Raw genomic sequence first — 19613 nt, 5'->3', positions numbered from 1 at the left:
CCGGTAGGCATTCTAACCGGGCCACCTCGATATGAGCACCGCACTCGAGTACACTAGCAGAATTGGATGTGGGCGACCGTCCTATCTCTGACACTAATCCAAGTGGTTGACAAAGTCAGACAGGCGGGATGTGACTAGTGTGTGATTTGACATGACAGAATGTAGCCGTCCTACTATAATTAGTAGGTAGGACGCAGATCGAGGTCATCAATGCATCCCCTACTATAAATACCAGGTTTCATCTTCACATTTAGAATTCATTCATACACACCAATATCACACAGTCATCACTTGACTACATTGGTTTTATCGCTTGAGTACCCTGCTGACTTAAGCATCGGAGTGGCCACGCCGGACACCCCTCCGGCGCCCATTCACGAGTTCATCTCCTTGTGTACAGGTTACAGCTGAAGTCGTATTACAGAGATATGTCTCCTTGCTCTTATTCCCTTCATTATCTTGATAGCAGATCCGGTGGAGCATTCGACCCGGCTCGTCCATTTCACCCGGATCGCATCATTGGCGCCGTCTGTGGGAATTTGAGCTCAAGGCGTAGATATGGTTTCCATTCAAAAATAAGCCCAACTCTGTTTGGCAAACATACAAGTCCGACCAGCTCGGCACTCAGATCTTATATGTGGATTTCATATGGGCTCAAAGCTCAGCAGCTATCCCGGATTGGCATGAAGAGCATTTGCTATGTACTTAGTAGCATACAGCTATATTAGTCACCTAATTTAGCTCAACCAGAGAAGTTTCACTCTATCGGAAATGAATTCAGATTCAGTATTTCCAGGTTAGTGATTTGGTTTTTAATAAAATTAATACAGCAGGAAAAGCAAAATCTTGAAAGTCCGGGAGACATGAGGCCCCGGCACCATATTTTAAGTCCGGGAGACATGAGGCCCCGGCANTTTAAGTCGAACTCGAAGTCAAGCTTTAAGCAAACCGAATTCGAGCCAAAAGTTTTAAAATTTTTGATTTTCGAATCGAGTTCGAATTCGAATAGAACTACTTCGAGACAAATTCTAGCATTCAAATTTGCGTCATATTCGATTCGATTCATTTACTTCATTATGACAGACGACCATGGGCAATAAGTTCAAATAAAGGGGGTCCACGCCAAAGCCGTAATTTGCATTTATATATTTATTTACTTATTATATGCTAACATCCCAATCAATATAATCGATCTAGTCAAATCTTAGTTGGGCCACAATAGTAAGCCCATTAAGGTGGAATGGTAAGATGTTATGACAGGCCTTCTGAATTAATGGGCCGAATTTATTGATTGATTTATTTATTTAACAATCTTAATGGGCTGAAGTTTATTCTCTTTTCGTTTTATTGGAGTTGATTGAATGTCAGATACTCGGATTATCTAAGAGAAAAAAAACGTCTAATTTCATATATATACAAAATAGTCAATAAGATGGGTATTTCAGTATTTAAATTAAGAATTTATACATAAAAAAAAACTAAGGAGGTGGTTGTGTTGTACTCGGCTTCGATGAACATTTTTTTTGGTTAATTATGAATAAATAATGTGGATTGAATTGATATTTGTTAAGTGCAGGTTCCAGATAAATGCATCAAATCAGGTTCCCTTTACTGTCATATATTTACTTCCCTACCCTTGCGTTCTTGTCAAATTATTTTATCATGCATGGATCTTATATCTAACTGCTGAGCCATTTTGTAGATGGATGGGTAAAAATTATGGGTCATGATCAGAAAGGGTGACAGACAGAGATGAATTGACAGGAGGGGGGTTGATGCATGTTTGTTGTTTTCACTTGTTTATGATGTTTCCCAATCGTTAGATCTTGACGGGTTTATGATTTGAGATCATATTGTTGCTTTGTCTCCATTTGTTATATGAATATTGTGATTTGTGAAGAAAAGATTGAGTCTTTTAAATGATATATAATCATCTGTCGTAGAGTGAATGAACTTTAAAATATTGCATAACCATCTTGGACTTAAAAATATTGTTACTTTACTTTTGGCTTTAATTGTTCGCAATTGTTAGCCTTTTCACAGCTCCGATTTATCAATTTTTTTGGCGGATTTTGCTGGTTTACTAATAGGAAAGAAGTGAATATTTTATTCTTCGTGGTGCAGAGCGAGTGTTTTATATATTGTTTATTTTATTTAGTGTAATTGTAGACAACTTTACTCTTCTTGAGTTTCGTTTTGTGATGTGAATCATTTGATCATGGCTGCTCAACTGGATTGGATTTATTTCTGTCATTCTTCCTTTCTCTGAACCCTCCAAAGTTTACTTTAGCGATGATGGTAAGCTGTCTCTGATGGCAAATTTATCAAAGTCACCAGCCCAATAGAACAAACTCATCTTGTCGGCTTATGATTCATTCTACTGTTTGTTTCAGAGAATCCTTCTTCTAATGAACCACAGGAGGAGGATGGAGATCAATCGAGCAGCGAAGTGTAGAACTTCGATGACACTTCTACGTTCTGCTAATATCTATAATTCTCCCAAAACACGAAGTTTTCTTTTAAAAATATACACATTTCATGCTATATATTACATTAAAAGTAAAACGTATTAAAATGAAAACTCAATAATTAATTTTCATTATTCTAAAAAAAAAATTGCACATTAAAAAAAAACAAAAACTTGTGTGAAACGGTCTCACGGGTCGTATTTTGTGAGACGAATCTCTTATTTGGGTCATCCATGAAAAAATATTTTTTATTGTGAATATCGGTAGGATTGACCCGTCTCACGGATAAAGATTCGTGAGACCGTCGCACAAGATACTTACCCTTAAAAAAATCTCTATCCATAAAATTATGTTTTCCAATTCAATATGACAAAATTTAACCGTCCAATTGTATCATGAAATTTCAAATCCAATAAATGTTATTATTGTCTAATGCATGCGTTGTATCACATGAAAAAAATAATATATTAGCTAGACGTTGTCTTAGATTTATATCCCAATTAGGGTCGGGTCGAACTAACCTGTATAAGATTATAGATGATGGTGTCAAAAACAACTATAATTTTTTTACAAGGAAAATAATAATAAATAATTCTTAATCAATTAAATATTATATGGATATTTTTTTTGTTTAATTTTTGAATAAGTCAGAAGTCTAACATAGAGGGAATTGGGTTTGAAACCGGATCGTTTGTGGATCAACCCGCCCCATTAAGCATCTGTACCGTGATTCATTCAATGATATCCCTAGAATGAGGAATCAGTTGTATGCCTAAAGTTGCAAATTTTACCACCGACTTTCTCATTGATTTGTAATCCCTTTTCATCGAGGAATATTCACAAAGTTATATGTAATTACGCAGTGTTTCAGACTGTATGCGATTCCTGGACCATTCTTGGATCTCTATAATTGGATTAAAATTCGAAATCTGTGCACAATATTTTAGCCGGGGAATGAACCTTTTTTGATGACGGATCACTATTGAATGGCTGATGATGAGAATTGAGAACTGGATCTGATTCTGAAAGACCGAAACCCTTAAAAATTTGGCTTCGACTTCACTCAACTCTAAGGTAAACCCCACTGACGTACCGAATTTGAAATTTCTTGGTTCATAACTCGCCAGATCAGCAAGTTGATGTGAAATTTTGGTTATTTATTCTCGCTTCTCACAGATCTTCTATCTGAATTAGATGGCGTTGGAGTTGACATTATTTTTTTCAGCCATTCAAGTAATGTAAAAAAGGTTAAATTTTGTTGGGTCTTGGTAGAAATCATTCAAAATATGAAAGACATAACTAAAAAATATCTATTTCACATTATTTCATTGAAATACTGCAATAATGCTAGTAATATTAATTGCCGTTCAGTTTCTTTGCTACCTGTAATTCTTATTATATTCTTAAAGGTAGAAAAAGTAATTATGGATGTTATTATATGTTAAGACTCCGGACATAACAAAGAAATGAGAATTGGGCATATCTTTCTGTCCAGGTATCTGGTGATGTTTTATCTTCTATTTTATTGGTCAAACTTGTATTTATAGGGTTAAAAATATGGAATGTGATCCTGAGGTTTGGAATGTTTTATTGAAGGTGAATTGGAGAAGCATCAGTGGCTGGAAAATATATTTTGCAGAGGTTTTTCAGCTGTTTATCTCAATATATCTCTGTATCTGGATAATATATAACTGGAATTCTGAAATATGCACGTGAGGCATCGGAATGGACCAGGGAATGGGTACTGGTCTAATTCTTTGGGTATGAGAGGTCAGGCTTTTACATCCAGAATGTCGCCCGAAGGTTCAATGAGAGGCCATCGGACGTATAGCTCCGAGCATAGGAACTACAATCGTGGCGGCTTTGGACGTGGTGGTCACTCTAGGCAGTTTCAACCTCCGCCGCTTCCTTCTTACGAGATTGACATTTTCATGGAAGCTGGTAGGTTAGCTGCTGAGTATTTGGTGGCTAAGGGTGTGCTGCCACCAAATGCACTCTCGGGGAAATTGAAGAATGGTGGCTTGAAGAACCAAATAGATCGACTTCATGTTTTTAGGCCACATGAGGTAGGTGTGCATATTCCAATGGATGGCCGTGCACCAGACAACACACATTTAGGAAATGCTGCTCTTGAAATAGGTCCCACCAGGAGAAGGAATTCTGTTGATGACAATTCCATGGATGGTTCAAGGAACTCTATGAGAGAGAGGAGAAGAATGAGTAGAGATCTTCTTAGAATAGGGGCTGAGAGTGATGCTTCCTCTGGACAGCATGTTGATCAGCCTGTCCATGTAGATGGCCATGGCAGAATGCAGACTTTTTCTCTGGGTGAAGTAGTTCAAGAAGGTGATGCTGCGGGTAATCTGCCATCTGAGTTTGAGGAGCACAATTCAATGGAAGATGCAGGGGCAAAAGCGAGCTCTTCTATTACAGAAAAGTTTCTATCAGCTGATGCCAAGGTGGATGCCACAAAAGAGTCTGATGATGCTAATAAATCTGATGCAGGGGCTGAGGTTGTTAACAAAAAAAGGATTGTTAATGATTTTGAAATATTGCAGAATGAGAATGAGATCACAGATTGTGAACGGGGTGACACGTTACCGAGTAAGGGCAATGTTGATTTAATGAAGCACTTCAAATTTCCACGAATTCCCACTAAAGCTCGTTCTTCGTTGAAAGTGAAGGGTTCAAAGGGTGGTCAGGATCCCATGAATGAAGATGATAAAATCACTGAAAGAGAACTTTCTGGAGTTTCCGAAGTTCAGGTTGTAGATGTTCCTGATGAAAGTTCTACTGGAAATGTTTCATCTTCTAAAATTCACGAACTAGATAGCCTTGATTCTGATGTTCAGAAAGCTACAGGCACGGATAAAGAGCAGCCGGCTGCATACATGACAAGGTCTGGACAATCAGGGCCCACATATTTCCAGGGACAATCTGTGTTTAAAGAGCAAAAAGAACTACTTGATGAGGGGCTGTCTGTTGTCGGCTGTTCCACTTCAATGTGTATGGATATGGGTTTTAAAAGACCAATAGATGATTACACCAGTGGTAAGGAGGATTTTAAAAAACTCAGAAATTGTTCTTTAATAGATACCGAAGCTAATGGCTGCCTACCTCTTTCAAGTTCAATCGAAAATCAGCCAACTTCAGTAGAGCCAAGAATTTCACGGAGTACACAATCAGTTTTATCTCCTGATCAGAAGAGTTTTAATGTTTCACCATTTCCCAAAAGTCAAGATGAATCATGTGAGTTCACAGGATTTAAGACTTGTGACCTTAATCTTAGTGGAACTTGTGACGCTGGTGAAAATGATAATGCAGAACGGGTTTTGCTTTTTCCTTCTGTTATTGAAAGTGGAAAAGAAGCAGCAGCTGTCGATTTTGGTTTGTCCATGAATAACAGCTCCAATGTGCCTAATAAAAATGCTACACTTGGGGTGAATAATAGTAACATAGAGATTATTGATCTGGAAACTGATTCTGGGCAAGAAGACAATATCTTTGGTCATCCTGAGAAAAGGTGTGTACTGTAGACATGTAGTAGACATGTTCTACTGCATACATACATACATATACAGTTGCAAGCGAAAAAACTCCACAATTAAACATTATTTCATCCCAACTTCCCTTACCTTCATTGTGCATTTGGTTTTTTAGTCAGTTTGTTTTTCATTTTTCTTTTTTATTTGGTGTCGATACCTAGCTTCACACCAAATTATTCTGCTTGTTCATTGGAATTTTTCTTCTGAATCTATTATATCTCAATTATGCAGCGCGGATTCTGTATTTACCGACCTGGATGGCTTTCCTAATAATTTACAAAACGCTAATGAGATTCCTGACGTTCAGGATGGTTATGGGCTTATGTTCTCAGATTTGCTGGGAAACCACAGTCCACACAGTTCTTCTGTACCGGCCGACTTAAATTCTTTGCACAGTGAGATGGGCATTCCTAATGGCGAGGTATTATTGTCCTGTTCCTAAGTAAAAAGTTACCAATTGTCAGAGTATTCATTTATGGCTCGTCATGATCAGCATTGCATATGCTACGTGATACCTCTTATATATCTACATTATTTTTGTTCGACCTAAATAAATTACTAATGAAGCATACCGTTGGTAACCATGGATGGTTTTAATGTTTAAATCTGTTGCAGGGAATTCTTGGCGATGATGACTCAATTTATATGTCCCTTGGAGAAATACCAATCAGTATGCTTTAAACTTCAGTTTAGCGATTTACTTCGAAAGTTATATAATCAATGTTCATTGCTTCTCTTTTGTTGTGAGTTGAACAGGTCTTTTGTTGTTAATGAGCTTTTACTTGTAACACCTTCATATTTTAGGCTTTTTTGTTAATAAGGACTGATGTCCTATAAGTGCATAAAATTTCTTTGTTGTTATTCAAGGGAAAGTATTTGGAAAAGTTTACAAACTTCCATTTCCCTGTGTATCAAATTTACTTGATATTAAACATACATTCTCACTATACTGACCATCCAATTCATGAAGAGCCCACACATGACCCCTTCCGATTAGGAGTGTAAATGAACCGAATCGAGCCGAATTAGTAAAAATTTAAGGCTCGAATTCGGCTCGAATTAATTATATTTGAGCTTGATCCGAAGCTCGCATTTTTTAAATTTTTTTGCTCAAGTTAGACTCGAAAGAAAGTTAGAATTCGAGTTCGGCTCGAAATCTTCGAACTTATTCGCGAGATATTTGAATTATTGTTCAGATAGTAATGTTCGACAATAAAGGTTCGAAAGTTCGAAATGTATATATATTTAATATATAATTATATTATCTCAATAAAAAATTAAGGCTCGCGAACTATCGAACAAAATAATTTTGGCTTGAGTTCGGCTCGAAGAAAAGTTCGAACATGTTCGAGTTCATTAAATTCGAATTCGAATACAAATTAAATATTTATCGTGGTGGCTCGAAAAGTTCGCGAATCAGCTCGATTGTTTAAGCCCTACTTCTGACCCACCCCAAGTTAAGGGGTTGATATCAATGTTTAAAATCTTGTTAGTTTTTTCTTCACATTTCCGTTCCTATATATTTCAAAGTAAACATTCTGTTAGAAACTTGTTTTGTGTTGACATAGATGTATTGGTAACCGGAAGCTGAATTTGCCTTTTATAAGACAAAAGGTTAGAGGTAATGAGACTACTTTGGAGATTGGTCTTTGCTGCCTTTCCTCGTCTAAATAGACCCTTTGGGAAGTAAAGAATATTACCTGCAAAAATGAACGAACAAATTTTTCACCTTCAATTCCAAGTTATGTCTCTTTTGTAATTTCTTGGCTGGTACAATTTATATCTGTCCCCCTCAGTTACTTCCATGCTGTATTATATCTATACTGTGGTTTTGATTTGATTTAGCACACGTTGAACAATTATTTTTCTGCTTTGGAAGGGATGGTACTTGGGGTTATCTCATAGTCGCAAATGTGCTGCTTGAACAAACCAATGTGTGATTTCATTGCATCTCCTCTCTCAGACTATTTTTTCAATCTTATTGTAGGCTTTCTGAGGAACTGGGAGCAGCCAACACAAGATTATGGAAAACCATTTTGAGCATTTGTGCATCCTGCTGCTTTTCAATAAGTTCCTGTCACTTCTCGTTTATTAACTTGTTTGTACTCGATGCGGTATGAAGATGTTGAAGTATATCATCTTTAATATGACTTTATTCCTGCTCATAATAGGTTGAGAAATAGTTGGTAATAATTGATAACTCGAACATGGGATTGTATCTCATAATTTCTTGTCTCTAGTTTAGCCTAGAAATGTTGTAAGAGAAACAAGGTTGGTAATTTCCCAAGGCAAACTGCTGTTCATACCTTTTAGGTCCAGAGGAATTTTACCCTTTTTTCAGTTCGTGGAAACCCAGCCCGTGTTGGTGCAAAAACTTTAGCTCCTTGTAAGTTCTTTGACTGATAGTTTCATTTTTTATCTGCTTCTAAATGTCATTTTGGATTAGTTCTTCATAGTCATGGAGCAACAGTTCTCGCGAAGCAGTGCGACCTTTAATCTGGCGTTACATGTGGTCAGAATTGAGTAAATGGCGGGTCTTGAAGTCTTGGTAATTTCCATACTTCTGTGTGCTTGTTTCGAGTGAAGTCGGGGGATGATAATTAGGTAGTGTTTGCAGATGTTTTAAAAAGTGATTATAGACTTTACTTTACAAGATATTGAAAACGTTGTAAAGAAAAGTTTATATTAACTTTTTTTTAAAATATTCGTGTAATATTAAAAATCCTTGAGTAGAAATTTTTTGTAGCCTACATAGATGTTAGTTAAAACTTATGTTTTTCTTACAATGAAATTACTTCCATTTGAGATATAAAAATAATTGTACTTATTTAACTTATTTCTAACTTATAATTTCATTATATGGTTTACTAATTCCAGTAAATAATAGAGGGGCTGACACACGCATATTATAATAAAACTTCACGAACATATCAATAGTGTAGATAATTTCACGCTTTAAATTAATTGTTTAAAATCAAGCAAGCACTTTTCACTCTTTCGGATGAATCATAACTTAAACATTATTCAATTTTATTCCAAAATTCATGTATTCATACAATTACATGAAAGGAGTTGGACAACTGCAAGGGAATGAGAGCAAATATGATTAAAATTTTAAGAATATCTCATCTATTTTAAGATTTTACTCCAAAACTCTTTAAAGTTTTATTCCAAAACTCATGTATTCATACAATTACATGTATTCAACTTCACGTAACACTTCGATAAAACATGATTAAAATTTTAATTTTAAAATATANTTCAAATATGTATAATTATACGATGCACGTATTGATGTATACTAATGGTTTAATCAAAGATGTTTAATTTCTATATACACGATCACAAAAAAAAATTCGGGTGTATAGCGTGAGCACTGGCAACGTTCCTAGGAACTCATGAACACGATGCATGGTAAACATGCTCGCAAGCTCGTAAAAATATTGATTCGAGTTTCAATGGTGGTGTCAAGCAGGATAACATCGAAAAAAAATTTGCGTAAAACCAACGGTTTTGAAGATATCTTACAAAATCATCATCTTCCTAGCCAACTCATGCCCCCGCCAGTTTTGTTCTCTCTTAAATGGGAATTTCTTTCAGTCATCCTTGCTACGAACCGAGAAAAAGGCAAAGAAAAACCAATGACCAATAATAATATGATAACAATAACGCAGTTTGATGGGGTAGCATAGACAGAGAAAGCGATATCTTTCAACAACATTTCAAGAAACAAACGTAAGCCTATTGAGGAAATTGAAGATGGTGGGACGATTTGTAATCCGACATTTCAGCTTGGTATCTTTCCTTGTCTCTCCGTCCCATGTCCTGATATACCTGCACACATTCAATACAGAGTTTGAGTTGAAAATAGAGTTTTTCTTTTGTGTCTTGGTCACAAAGTTGTCTTCGGACATTATGGTTCATTACAATTTTTTATTTGGGATGGGGGGAGAGAGTGATGATGTATAATATCGGAGATTTAACAGACAGCGTTTAAGCCTAAGCTCAGGTAATATTCATTTAATTTACCCACAAAAGAAACAACAGTCCCCAAAAAAAACGTTTTAAAGATGCAAACATATAAATTCCGCTGTAGCCCAAAAACAATTACAGAAAGCAACTGGCTAATAAAAAGGATGCATTTCAACAGAAAAGTGGAGAGATTTGTTTACATGCAAAACAAGAAGCATAACTGTAAGAACCAAGATAGATTATTGATCTCTTAGCAGATTGGACAAAATGCTAAAGCCTCACACTTCCCTCGTATAGCTAATGTGGGATTTGGTGAGTTTGTATCCGAAATGTGCAAGGGTCTGGTATGGTAGAACCACAAGGCCCCTCTACTTTTCAGTAAAAGTGGACCTTTTCAAACAAGTTATTCCTAATTTAGGGTCTACATAAGCTACTAAATGAGGCAATTTAGATTTAGGGATACACAATATAACTTTCCTACATCCTAAAATGTATACATACCTGTTTTTCAGTGTCGGAAAGTCTGCTCCATAACTGACCAATTTTTTTGCTGATGCCTCTTTCTTTTCCTTGGTATAGTGGTTGAAGTCGATGATACTGCTCCTCGAAAAAGAAAGTATAGCCACTTCTATTTCGCTTAGGCTGACCTGGACCCCTTACTTGGTGATTATGCTTTTTCCGTGAATGGTGAGACGGGTGAACAGAAGAGCTAACACTCAGGGACATGGTAGGTGCCACATGGGTGTGGTAAAGGACACCTTTCAATTCCTCAGGTCCTAAATGGACTGAAACTAAATATCCGTCGTCAAATTTCCCATCAATTGTTCCATTGACTAACATGCCATCCTCCAGTTCAGGACTTGCTGCATATTATATGAGCTCAAGTGTTAAGAGATCAAAAAGATATTTTCTAGAATTTTATTTGATAGTATTTAGATCAGGGTGATTGATTGATAAGATTTTGATTGCAAGTTCTAAGAAAGATTTCCAATCATATTTATCTAAAAGTCTTTTCACCGATATAAAAAAGTGACAACGGTATCTAAACAAAGATACTAGTAAATTTTCAGATCGTGAGACATTGTGTCGTGGATGCAAGTACCAAACCACATAAATGTTGTGTTTCTTGCGTGCTTTCTTCATTCTATTTCTAATATTTCAAAATTCAACAATAACACACACAAGCATGTTGAGTAACATATAAAAAAGACAGTAAAATACTTCATTTGTGACCACAAAAGCAACGAAAGAAAAGCCCTACATAAGGTTATAACAGCACCCTCACCCGAAAATTGATCAAAGGCAGCACCATCAACACCATATGGCAATGGTGATCCACTTCCATTTGAGCTCGCTTGAATAGTTAACAGAAAGAATGAAAAATTAGTAGTTTACCACCACGTAAAAACTTAAATTACATGTGTACATAAATCAAAGTGAGGTGGTCAAGCTACCAGCTTCTGTGATGGATGGTTCTTCTTTTCGGAAGTAATAAACTTGCTCAAAATGATAGAGCAGCGACAGATAATATTTTCTTAACACAAACGATGCACTAGTAATAGAAGATGGGAACTTGAAGGCTCCAATGACTTCCTTCCATCTACGATCTCTCAACACCTGTAGCATTTCAGCCATTAGATGTTGAAAATTCACAAGAAAATGAAGAGAGGAAAACATCAATGAGAACTATCATGGAACAGCATAAGATGTTCGATCAGATCCAGTGAAAGGTACTTCCTACCTTTCCATTTTGACAATTTTGAGATGAATAAGGACACAAGATGAGAAATTTCCAACCTATTTAGATTGATTTGGCCTTGACACTGGAAAAAATTAACTGTAAATCACAAACAGAATCTAATATCAATCTCCACGAACCATATCTTAATTTTTCCCTTTCACTGTCTCATGTTTCATTACTGTTTAGCATTTCAAAAATCATCTATCTAGGAAAAACGAAATGAAACATGAAAAGGTAGTATTTGTCCATTATTGAGAAAAAAACTATCAATAATATTTTCTGTACACACGATACTTATTTTTAGTTAAAATAGACAAATATAATATACAAATCAAAACAGTTACTGGAAAAGTGAAGGCTGACAGTACAGTGTTGTAAATGCTAATTTTAAAAAAAGAAGAAAGTGTACCTTTTCAATTCCACCTCGAGAGGTTACCTCCACAAAAAGCTGATGTAAATCTAAATGATTTCCTCCTATTGTCGGGACCCTAACAGCAAAAGAATAAATATAGATATATTTGATAATTTCCTGTATGCCTAATATTCTCCAGAGTTCATATGACAGCAATTCTGTGAGGGTGGAGTGAAATATTCATTAGGAAAAGAGGGGGCTACGGCACAAAAAAATGAAACAAGAAGTATGACAACATAACTCGACATCATTTGCACTATCATTTCATGATCAAATACCTATGCAACGAACCTAAAGTCTAATCAACAACTGTAGGCTGTTATTCCTCCATTTTGACTTTCCTTATCCAAGAGACAATTTAAACATGAAGAATGTGGTATCAAAAACTAATCTTTATTAAACAATCAGTCAGGTTTTTGTTCAAGAACTAGCAGCTCTTGTGTTTTCATAGCTAAAGTATGATAATATCATAATTCATAACTACTACTACATGTAAGGACCAACTATGGTAATGTTGAAAAGAGGTCTGACAACCGAGTCCTCAAGGCAAAATGACAAGGCCTAAGAGCTTCAACATAAATGCTGGAGATGAATCATAGCATATTTGACATAAACAAACAACTGGTGATTCCGAACTTCTGCACAGCTAAATCCTCTGAAGAAAATAACTTATAAATCAACTTTTGAAAGCAATTTACAATGAGAACGAGCTATATTTGGCCAATGAAGTAAAAAGTTCAGAACTTCCGATGCACAAAAAAATTTCCGACCAATGACAAAAAAATCTTAAGCAAAATCAGTAGATCTCCCTTCAAAGAATTACAATTGTTTGATACATTTAATTACTCTTTTACTAATAAATGCAGTGGCCTTTAATACCAACTGAAATATCTACCATGACCATAAACATCAGTGTTGTGTGTTTCGCCATGAGCGCGCATGATATAAACTTCCCAAAAATGACCAAATCGAAAACCAATAAAATTGACAAGTTTCAAACCCAATCAAAGACAACAGTCAACACTAAAATACCATCAATTCAATATATTCGGCAATTCTAGCAGCGTCCGAGTAACATGCATTCGCAAATCAGACAACCAGAGGCCAAAATCCAGGCCGACCCAGGACGAGCTTGTCCTTCTCAAACGAAATTAGGTATATATTTTTTCCAAGAATCAAGCTTTAATTCAACTAAAACCATCAATCTCCTCATGGCCAGAGCATTCAAGAACTTCAATTCATAAATCGGGAAACCAACAGAAAGAAGTGTGAACAAGACACCCAGGAAAAAAAATTTTGAGTACTTAATCGCAAATAACACAACTGGAAGCCCAATTACCTGAATTTGGTACCATAAAAAACGTGAAAAGCCTTGAGCTTTTGCAAGAAAAAATCTGGGTTATGAAGGATTTCTTGATACTCTGCTTCTGGCTTGGGGTAAGAAGTGTACTTTGTACGAGGCGGGTCGTTTGGCATTTTAGTACAAGAGGTAAAAATATGCATCAAGCAAAAACTAATCCTTTCCCATTAGGAGTTCTCAAGAGTTAATTGGATTTTCCCAAGATTTTCACTGTAATAATGCACCGCGACTTCGAATTTTTTTCACCCTTGAATTGTTCAGGCAAAATCTCAAAGGTTGATTATATATATGGGAAATGATGAAATCGGACTCCCATAAATATTAATTCAAAAAAGAAAGAAGGGTGTGTATTTTACGGGAAATTGGACTTAACTCCCCAGCCGTCGTTTTTTTTTGTGTTCAGTCCCTGTTACTTTTTTAGTACAACATTTTCACATGAAGTGTACCACATTTCCACATGAAGTGTACCACAATTTGTATGACATAGTACCACAATTTTGTGGGTAGGGAGTGAACCCAAATAAATGTTTTGGTTAGGGATTTTTCACCAACTTCCCCTGTATTTTACCATTTTATTCGTAATTATTAAAACTCAATTTAATCATAACAGTATAATTACAGACAATTAAAACATAATTTAATCAAAATAACATTTAAAACTTAATTTATTCAAAACATTGAAAAATGTTTAAATTTCAACCAACCGTCAGTTTATTGGATCGTTATTGAGTCTTCCCGATTTCTTCTCATTCTTTAAATTTATCGTATTCCAGAATAAACATTATATGTGGTTTGTCTTCACCTCCACGAAACACCATTATTGAGTCCACTGTGAACTAATTACATCGAGAATAATGAAGAGGAAATTTTTCGAGATTGAGTTGGAAGAGAAGATATTGAGATATCGTGTGAACTAATTACATCTAATAAAATACGTTCATTTTTGAATGAAAATGAGTTGGAGCAGTTGGCCCAACAAACCCAATTCGGTGATTTAATTAGATTTGAATCAAATTGTAATTTTTAATGAATATACACATCCATGATAGTGCGAGTGATGAATTTTGGATGATGTATCGCAAGATACATGTCAGTTTTTTGTTTTTGAAGTATTGTTTGCTCACCGACCTCAATTGCTCTAAAATTTATCCCACCATATATAAGGAAGATGGATTTAGGCTTCACATAAAAAAAACCAACTCAGCATGATGGAACTTGACCAAACATGATAAGATGTGACACAACATGATGAAACCCGACCGAACGGGATGATATGTGACCCAATGTCACGACCCAGCCCACTTGTGATATTGTCCGCTTTTGGCCCGAGGCCTCACGGCTTTAAAACGCGTCACAAAGGATCGTTACACACTCATTTAAATGCTCATCATCTCTCCCGTTGTTTAACGATTTGGGATTTCGCCTTACAAGTGAGCTGGACTGTGACACCCAACATAAGGCAACACGACCCAAAATGATAAAATCCAACCAAACATGATGTTACTCGATCCAACATGACGAAACTCGACCCAACACGATCAAACTCGACCCAAAACCTATTATAAAACTGAAGCAATATCCGACCCAACATGATACAACTCGACAAAACATCTAACAATGATGAAACTCAGCTCCACCCGACCCAAACACTTGAATCCAACCCAACACTTGTAAATTACAAAATACATTTCAATTTTCTAATAAAACAACAAAAAAATCATTATAAAAAATCGAGTATAAATAAAACTGTAAAATTATACTCCCGCTTTTCAAATGATATTTTCTTTGGTTTCCTTTGAGGGAACACGAAAATTTGGGATCTTCAAGTGGAAGAAAGAACGAACGATAACAAATATTATCAATAATTACTATTTTAGCATTCTAAAAGTCGATTTTGTAAAATAAATATATTTAGGGGTGTTATACCGTACCGTATCGTACCGAAAATTATATTCTGTATACCGTACCGAAAATTAAGGTATAAGAAAATTCACACCAATACCGTGTACATATAATAAACATATCGATTATATCAAAATTATACGGCTAAACCATAAAAATTCAAGCAAACACAAAATCCCAGTAAAATAGATTGTCAGATATACATTAATACAGGTTCAAGAGTTAAATAAGCAGGCCCTTTTTCCTAGAAGAAACTGGGATCATATCCATTGGAAGAAGTGGCAAGAATGTAGTAAGCCACAATGTGTCCAAGAGAACCCCACGCAAGAACATCAACGATGTTGAATCCAACAGGGTCGTTGGATTTGAGAAGGCTGACGTATTCCTTGGCACGTTCATCGCCGGCCTCGAAGTGGGAGATCCCGTTCTGCTCCGGCACCTGTTTGGCCACGTTTTCCCTCTGGAAGGAGAAGAACACGAACCTACCCAAGAAAAGAGAGAGGCCGGTGCTCAAGCTGATGACTATAGATGGGTTGAGCTCCGCCTTGACGGTGAGGCTACAGCTGCGTTTCTTGGTGGTGAGAGGGCGGTAGAAGGAGGAGGCGGAGGTGGGCTTGAAGTCTGTGGGCTTGTTGAGGGTTCTTAGACCTTGGAAGGTTGGAGTTGAGAAGAGTGTGGAGGCCATGCTGGGAGGAGCTATCGAAGCCTCTCTTGAAATTTCAATGAAAATTGGATGAGAGAAAAGATAATGATAAGGCTTATATGTTGGGAAGAGATTTGTGGAGGTAAACGCAATGAGGGGAGAAAGAGATTTTGTACGGTGACCTGGCTTTGTGCTATTGGTCGCTAATGGATCAGAGATAGTTAAGACTTGGATTCAGGATTTTGATTTATTTTCTTATTAATTAAATCGAAGGAAGTTGTCACCATGGGATCCGTGGCGCAATGGTAGCGCGTCTGACTCCAGATCAGAAGGTTGCGTGTTCGATTCACGTCGGGTTCAAATCTCCCGATCCCAAACGGGTCCATTTTTTGCTTAACAAAATTTATAAGACCGGCAGATTCATTCACACTAGCTATTTGACACGGTTTTTTTTTATAATTATCGAGGGGACTAAAGTGAAATTTGATAAATTATCGAATGACTAAAATATTATTTGAATTGTTGTAATTTAAAAAAATAAAACAAAATTGTTTGTTGAAATTAAAAAAAATAAAAACAAAAGTGTAATATTGTATCATAGGTAAAATAGAAAAAGCCAAAAACAGACAATGACACTATTTTGTCTTTATTATAGAGATTCTTAATAATAGTAATAGAAAAACCGAAAATATTATGATCCGGTGAAGTTCTCTTGTATGTCAATTAAATAACCAAAAAAATTATGATCTGAAAAAAACAAATTTATATATATCTTTTTTTAACTCTCCCTCAAGAAGTATTTCCTCCCGCGGCCCATCTCATCTTACCATTCATAGTATTTTTAATTGCTTTAAAATCTAAAAATATAGTAAGAATTATTTAAAGATGATATTGTATGTATGTTTAAAATGAAAAAAACAATCAATCCATTAAAAGTTCACATAAAAACATCAAGCATGAACTTAATCCGATCTTTTTCATCAATCCATGCATGAATATTATAACAGCAAACAAAGATCAAACAATCATAAATCATATAGCAACTACACGTGAGATGAATCATCGGAGCCAAACACTCGCGAAAAATCAATTTCTTCTCATAATTTCACATAGAACAATAAACATACATCGCATTTTCTCTTCGCTAAAATGAATACTGGAGACAACGAAATGTGGAAGTCATAAGCGAAATCTTTACAAAGAAAAATATCGAATGAAGTCACGAGAGAACTAAGCACACGTGGAAACTTCTTTAAATGAGCTGCATTGACAACACAAGGGAAGCAACTACAAGAATCAGCATTGGCAAAAGTTCAGAAATCCTCCCACTGCCGCTTGAATTACCAGATTTATCTGACAGTGCAGCTGACGGTGGTAATGCAGGGCATTCAAGGCCCAGCTTCCCTTCTCGGCACTCACTGGCAAATAGACCTGGTGGGTACTTTCCGTAAAGATTGATATAGCTGAACATGGTAGAAGCACAGTCATTCGATAAGTCATTCAAATCATCCACAAATGGACAGGAAAAGTCTTTTAATGCTGAACAGCATAGGTTGGGTGGGTATTGAGGTCCCTTGCACCTGCTGGTGATGATGGTGTAGTTCTGGAACTCGAAGTTCACAGGGCAAGCTGTAGAAATAAATTATAAATTATTGAAATTAAGAACCAGTCGACTCAAACTTTGACATATTGAGCTTTTGCGATGTCATTAATCTTTAAGATAAAATCAAACCATAGATAATTTCAAAAATAAAAAATCAAACCATAGTTTGTAAATACGGAATACAGTGATCGCTCCCTATGCTGAAATTAACAGGAATGATAAGAATCTCTTAAACAAAAGTAATGAAGGAAAGTATATTCTAGTACTCGAGCCATTACCAAATCTGACTGGAACCAAATTTCTTCAGTCTCGTCGAACTACTATAAAGTGAAGTGTTTCCTCTAATTAGAAAATAAAAGATTCAGCCTGCTCCCAAAAAACTGTTGGAAACTATACGTGTATTAATTCTTGGGAGCAAGAAAATGGCTAATGTAATTTGGGCAGAGAGACAATTTGATTTGTTCGGTCGAGCCAAGAGTTAAACTTTTTGTCCTTAAAAAGATATTACCTTGTTACACTACTTACAGTTGTAGGCAATTTGTCTCCCAATATATGACACTCGAACCACTATTTCAAGATAGCATCGCTATAAATCATGAAATCAATAAACCAAAAAATATTTAGATGCCATAGACCACTAACACAAACAATCGTCTATCAATAGTCCAATACCAAGGCTCATTTACTACTGTATCGCCTCCAGCTGAAAGGAAAAGTTGAAAACAACTTGATATTTTTCTATCCTAGTTGAAACATTGAAGCAGACAAGTAAAAGGCCAATGCCCATCTTTCTTTCGTTTTTCCAAATTAAGTTCAATAATTTAGCAGTTGAAGTACTCAGATCTTTACACACTGTATATCTTGGGATAAAAACAAAAGAAAAGAAAACTTAAGCATCATACTTCAAGATTTTCATTTCAATCAGATAGTCTCAATCTACGATAGATCTGACAAGTGCGAAGGCGTGATGACAGGACTACCCAACAAAAATCTTTCCGATCAGAATATTACGATAAAAAAGACGCAAAACGAGAGAAGCGAAAAGGTCAAGAAAATATCAGAATATTACGTTTCTTTGCCTGAAGAAGCCTCCTCTCACTCAAAATTTGGGATCCAAATATACCATCTGCATCAAAAATGTCAAAAAAACAAACAGACCATTAGCACTTACAAAAAGAAAATCGCGAAAAACCGGATTGATGGATAGAAACTCGCGAACCTGAAATGAAGGTAGAAGTTGAGAAGGCGGTGAAAAGGGACAAACATAGAACTAAAACCAAACAACAATTCAACTGAAACGAACCCATTATCCTCGGAGTACAATTCAACCGATTCTAACTCAGATACACGGACATCAACATAAAAGTACAGAGATTTCAGCTAGAAATTGAACATAAAACCCCCAAAAAAAAAAAATCTCCCAGGAGCTGTAATCCAATGCTAAGAATCAGATCTCCTATTGTGGCACAGTTTGGAATGAATCTAGCTGGGCATCTGCCTGCCGTAACTGTATATATTAAATATAGGTGTGGTGTATATGCGGGTATGATAACATGGAAAGCACACAGCGAGGTGCCAGTTTTCAACGCGGAAATGGGTGAAGTTGATTCTACCCCCGCACTTTGAACGGGTAAACCTTCAAGGTGGGACATTTTTATATATTTTTTTTAAGAAGATAACTGTGAATTTTTTTTATTGAACAATTAATTTATAAGAACAATCATCAAAAAATGATTTCACATACTTCATATCTTACCAGATTCAGAGCACCGATCAGTTGGAGCTGAATCTGATACGAAGCGAAAATTATATTATACAAATTAGAAAGACAGGAGTTAATTCTCCAATATTTGGATAGTGTGAATTTTCATATTTTAACATAAGTTGACATAATACAGATAGAAACACCAGCATGCAAAATGGCAATCGGTTGAAATAAACTAATTCTAACAATTTATTTGAGTAAT

At 35.9% G+C, this 19613-nt stretch overlaps 4 protein-coding genes and 1 non-coding gene across 8 annotated transcripts; 2 read left to right on the top strand and 3 right to left on the bottom strand.

Moving 5' to 3' along the window:
- Positions 1-3212: 3212 nt before the first annotated feature.
- Positions 3213-8509, top strand: LOC140978097 (uncharacterized protein At4g26450-like). Of its 4 annotated transcripts, none has more exons than XM_073442881.1 (6): positions 3215-3542; positions 3915-3963; positions 4065-5991; positions 6245-6434; positions 6629-6683; positions 8001-8509. In XM_073442881.1, exons 3-6 carry the CDS (start codon positions 4175-4177, stop codon positions 8051-8053), a joined length of 2115 nt encoding a protein of 704 aa, XP_073298982.1. In that variant the 5' UTR covers positions 3215-3542; positions 3915-3963; positions 4065-4174; the 3' UTR covers positions 8054-8509. The 4 variants fall into 4 exon arrangements, 3 of the variants coding, with proteins under 3 accessions (XP_073298982.1, XP_073298983.1, XP_073298981.1); XM_073442882.1 differs by having other exon boundaries at positions 3878-3963; XR_012175519.1 differs by lacking the exon at positions 3915-3963 and having other exon boundaries at positions 3213-3542; positions 6321-6434.
- A 1140-nt stretch (positions 8510-9649) lies between these two features.
- Positions 9650-13769, bottom strand: LOC140978096 (high mobility group B protein 10-like). The gene is made up of 6 exons (XM_073442879.1): positions 13478-13769; positions 12136-12214; positions 11440-11602; positions 11271-11339; positions 10487-10848; positions 9650-9847 (listed from the first exon to the last, which is right to left on the bottom strand). Exons 1-6 carry the CDS (start codon positions 13639-13641, stop codon positions 9755-9757), a joined length of 930 nt encoding a protein of 309 aa, XP_073298980.1. The 5' UTR covers positions 13642-13769; the 3' UTR covers positions 9650-9754.
- A 1875-nt stretch (positions 13770-15644) lies between these two features.
- On the bottom strand, positions 15645-16085 carry LOC140979173 (photosystem I reaction center subunit V, chloroplastic-like). Its single transcript, XM_073444508.1, has one exon. It carries the CDS (start codon positions 16083-16085, stop codon positions 15645-15647), a length of 441 nt encoding a protein of 146 aa, XP_073300609.1.
- A 246-nt stretch (positions 16086-16331) lies between these two features.
- Positions 16332-16403, top strand: TRNAW-CCA (transfer RNA tryptophan (anticodon CCA)). Its single transcript has one exon. It is a non-coding gene; the product is annotated as a tRNA-Trp (tRNA).
- Positions 16404-17121: 718 nt separating this feature from the next.
- On the bottom strand, positions 17122-19285 carry LOC140978093 (GPI-anchored protein LLG1). The gene is made up of 3 exons (XM_073442876.1): positions 18866-19285; positions 18716-18772; positions 17122-17672 (listed from the first exon to the last, which is right to left on the bottom strand). The coding sequence occupies exons 1-3, from the start codon at positions 18951-18953 to the stop codon at positions 17296-17298; spliced, it is 522 nt and encodes a 173-aa protein (XP_073298977.1). The 5' UTR covers positions 18954-19285; the 3' UTR covers positions 17122-17295.
- Between the last annotated feature and the right edge of the window lie 328 nt (positions 19286-19613).

This window comes from Primulina huaijiensis, chromosome 6 (genome assembly GCF_012295235.1).
Source record: "Primulina huaijiensis isolate GDHJ02 chromosome 6, ASM1229523v2, whole genome shotgun sequence".
Lineage (NCBI taxonomy): Eukaryota > Viridiplantae > Streptophyta > Magnoliopsida > Lamiales > Gesneriaceae > Primulina > Primulina huaijiensis.
The sequence above is the reverse complement of the archived record's forward strand: the minus strand, read 5'-3'. Positions and strand labels throughout refer to the sequence as shown.

Bases quoted from the DNA above. Each gene is read 5' to 3' on its own strand.
- LOC140978093 (XM_073442876.1), bottom strand. From the start codon at position 18,953: ATGGGTTCGTTTCAGTTGAATTGTTGTTTGGTTTTAGTTCTATGTTTG. The intron at 18,773-18,865 runs GTTCGCGAGTTT...TTTTTGATGCAG, and splicing joins AACTTCTACCTTCATTTCAG to ATGGTATATTTGGATCCCAA. The intron at 17,673-18,715 runs GTAATATTCTGA...TTATTTCTACAG, and splicing joins GCTTCTTCAGGCAAAGAAAC to CTTGCCCTGTGAACTTCGAG.
- LOC140979173 (XM_073444508.1), bottom strand. From the start codon at position 16,085: ATGGCCTCCACACTCTTCTCAACTCCAACCTTCCAAGGTCTAAGAACC.
- LOC140978097 (XM_073442881.1), top strand. From the start codon at position 4,175: ATGCACGTGAGGCATCGGAATGGACCAGGGAATGGGTACTGGTCTAAT. The intron at 6,435-6,628 runs GTATTATTGTCC...AATCTGTTGCAG, and splicing joins TGGGCATTCCTAATGGCGAG to GGAATTCTTGGCGATGATGA. The intron at 6,684-8,000 runs GTATGCTTTAAA...ATCTTATTGTAG, and splicing joins CCTTGGAGAAATACCAATCA to GCTTTCTGAGGAACTGGGAG.
- LOC140978096 (XM_073442879.1), bottom strand. From the start codon at position 13,641: ATGCATATTTTTACCTCTTGTACTAAAATGCCAAACGACCCGCCTCGT. The intron at 11,603-12,135 runs GTACACTTTCTT...GAAATGCTACAG, and splicing joins CTCGAGGTGGAATTGAAAAG to GTGTTGAGAGATCGTAGATG. The intron at 10,849-11,270 runs GTGAGGGTGCTG...TATAATATGCAG, and splicing joins TGCCTTTGATCAATTTTCGG to CAAGTCCTGAACTGGAGGAT.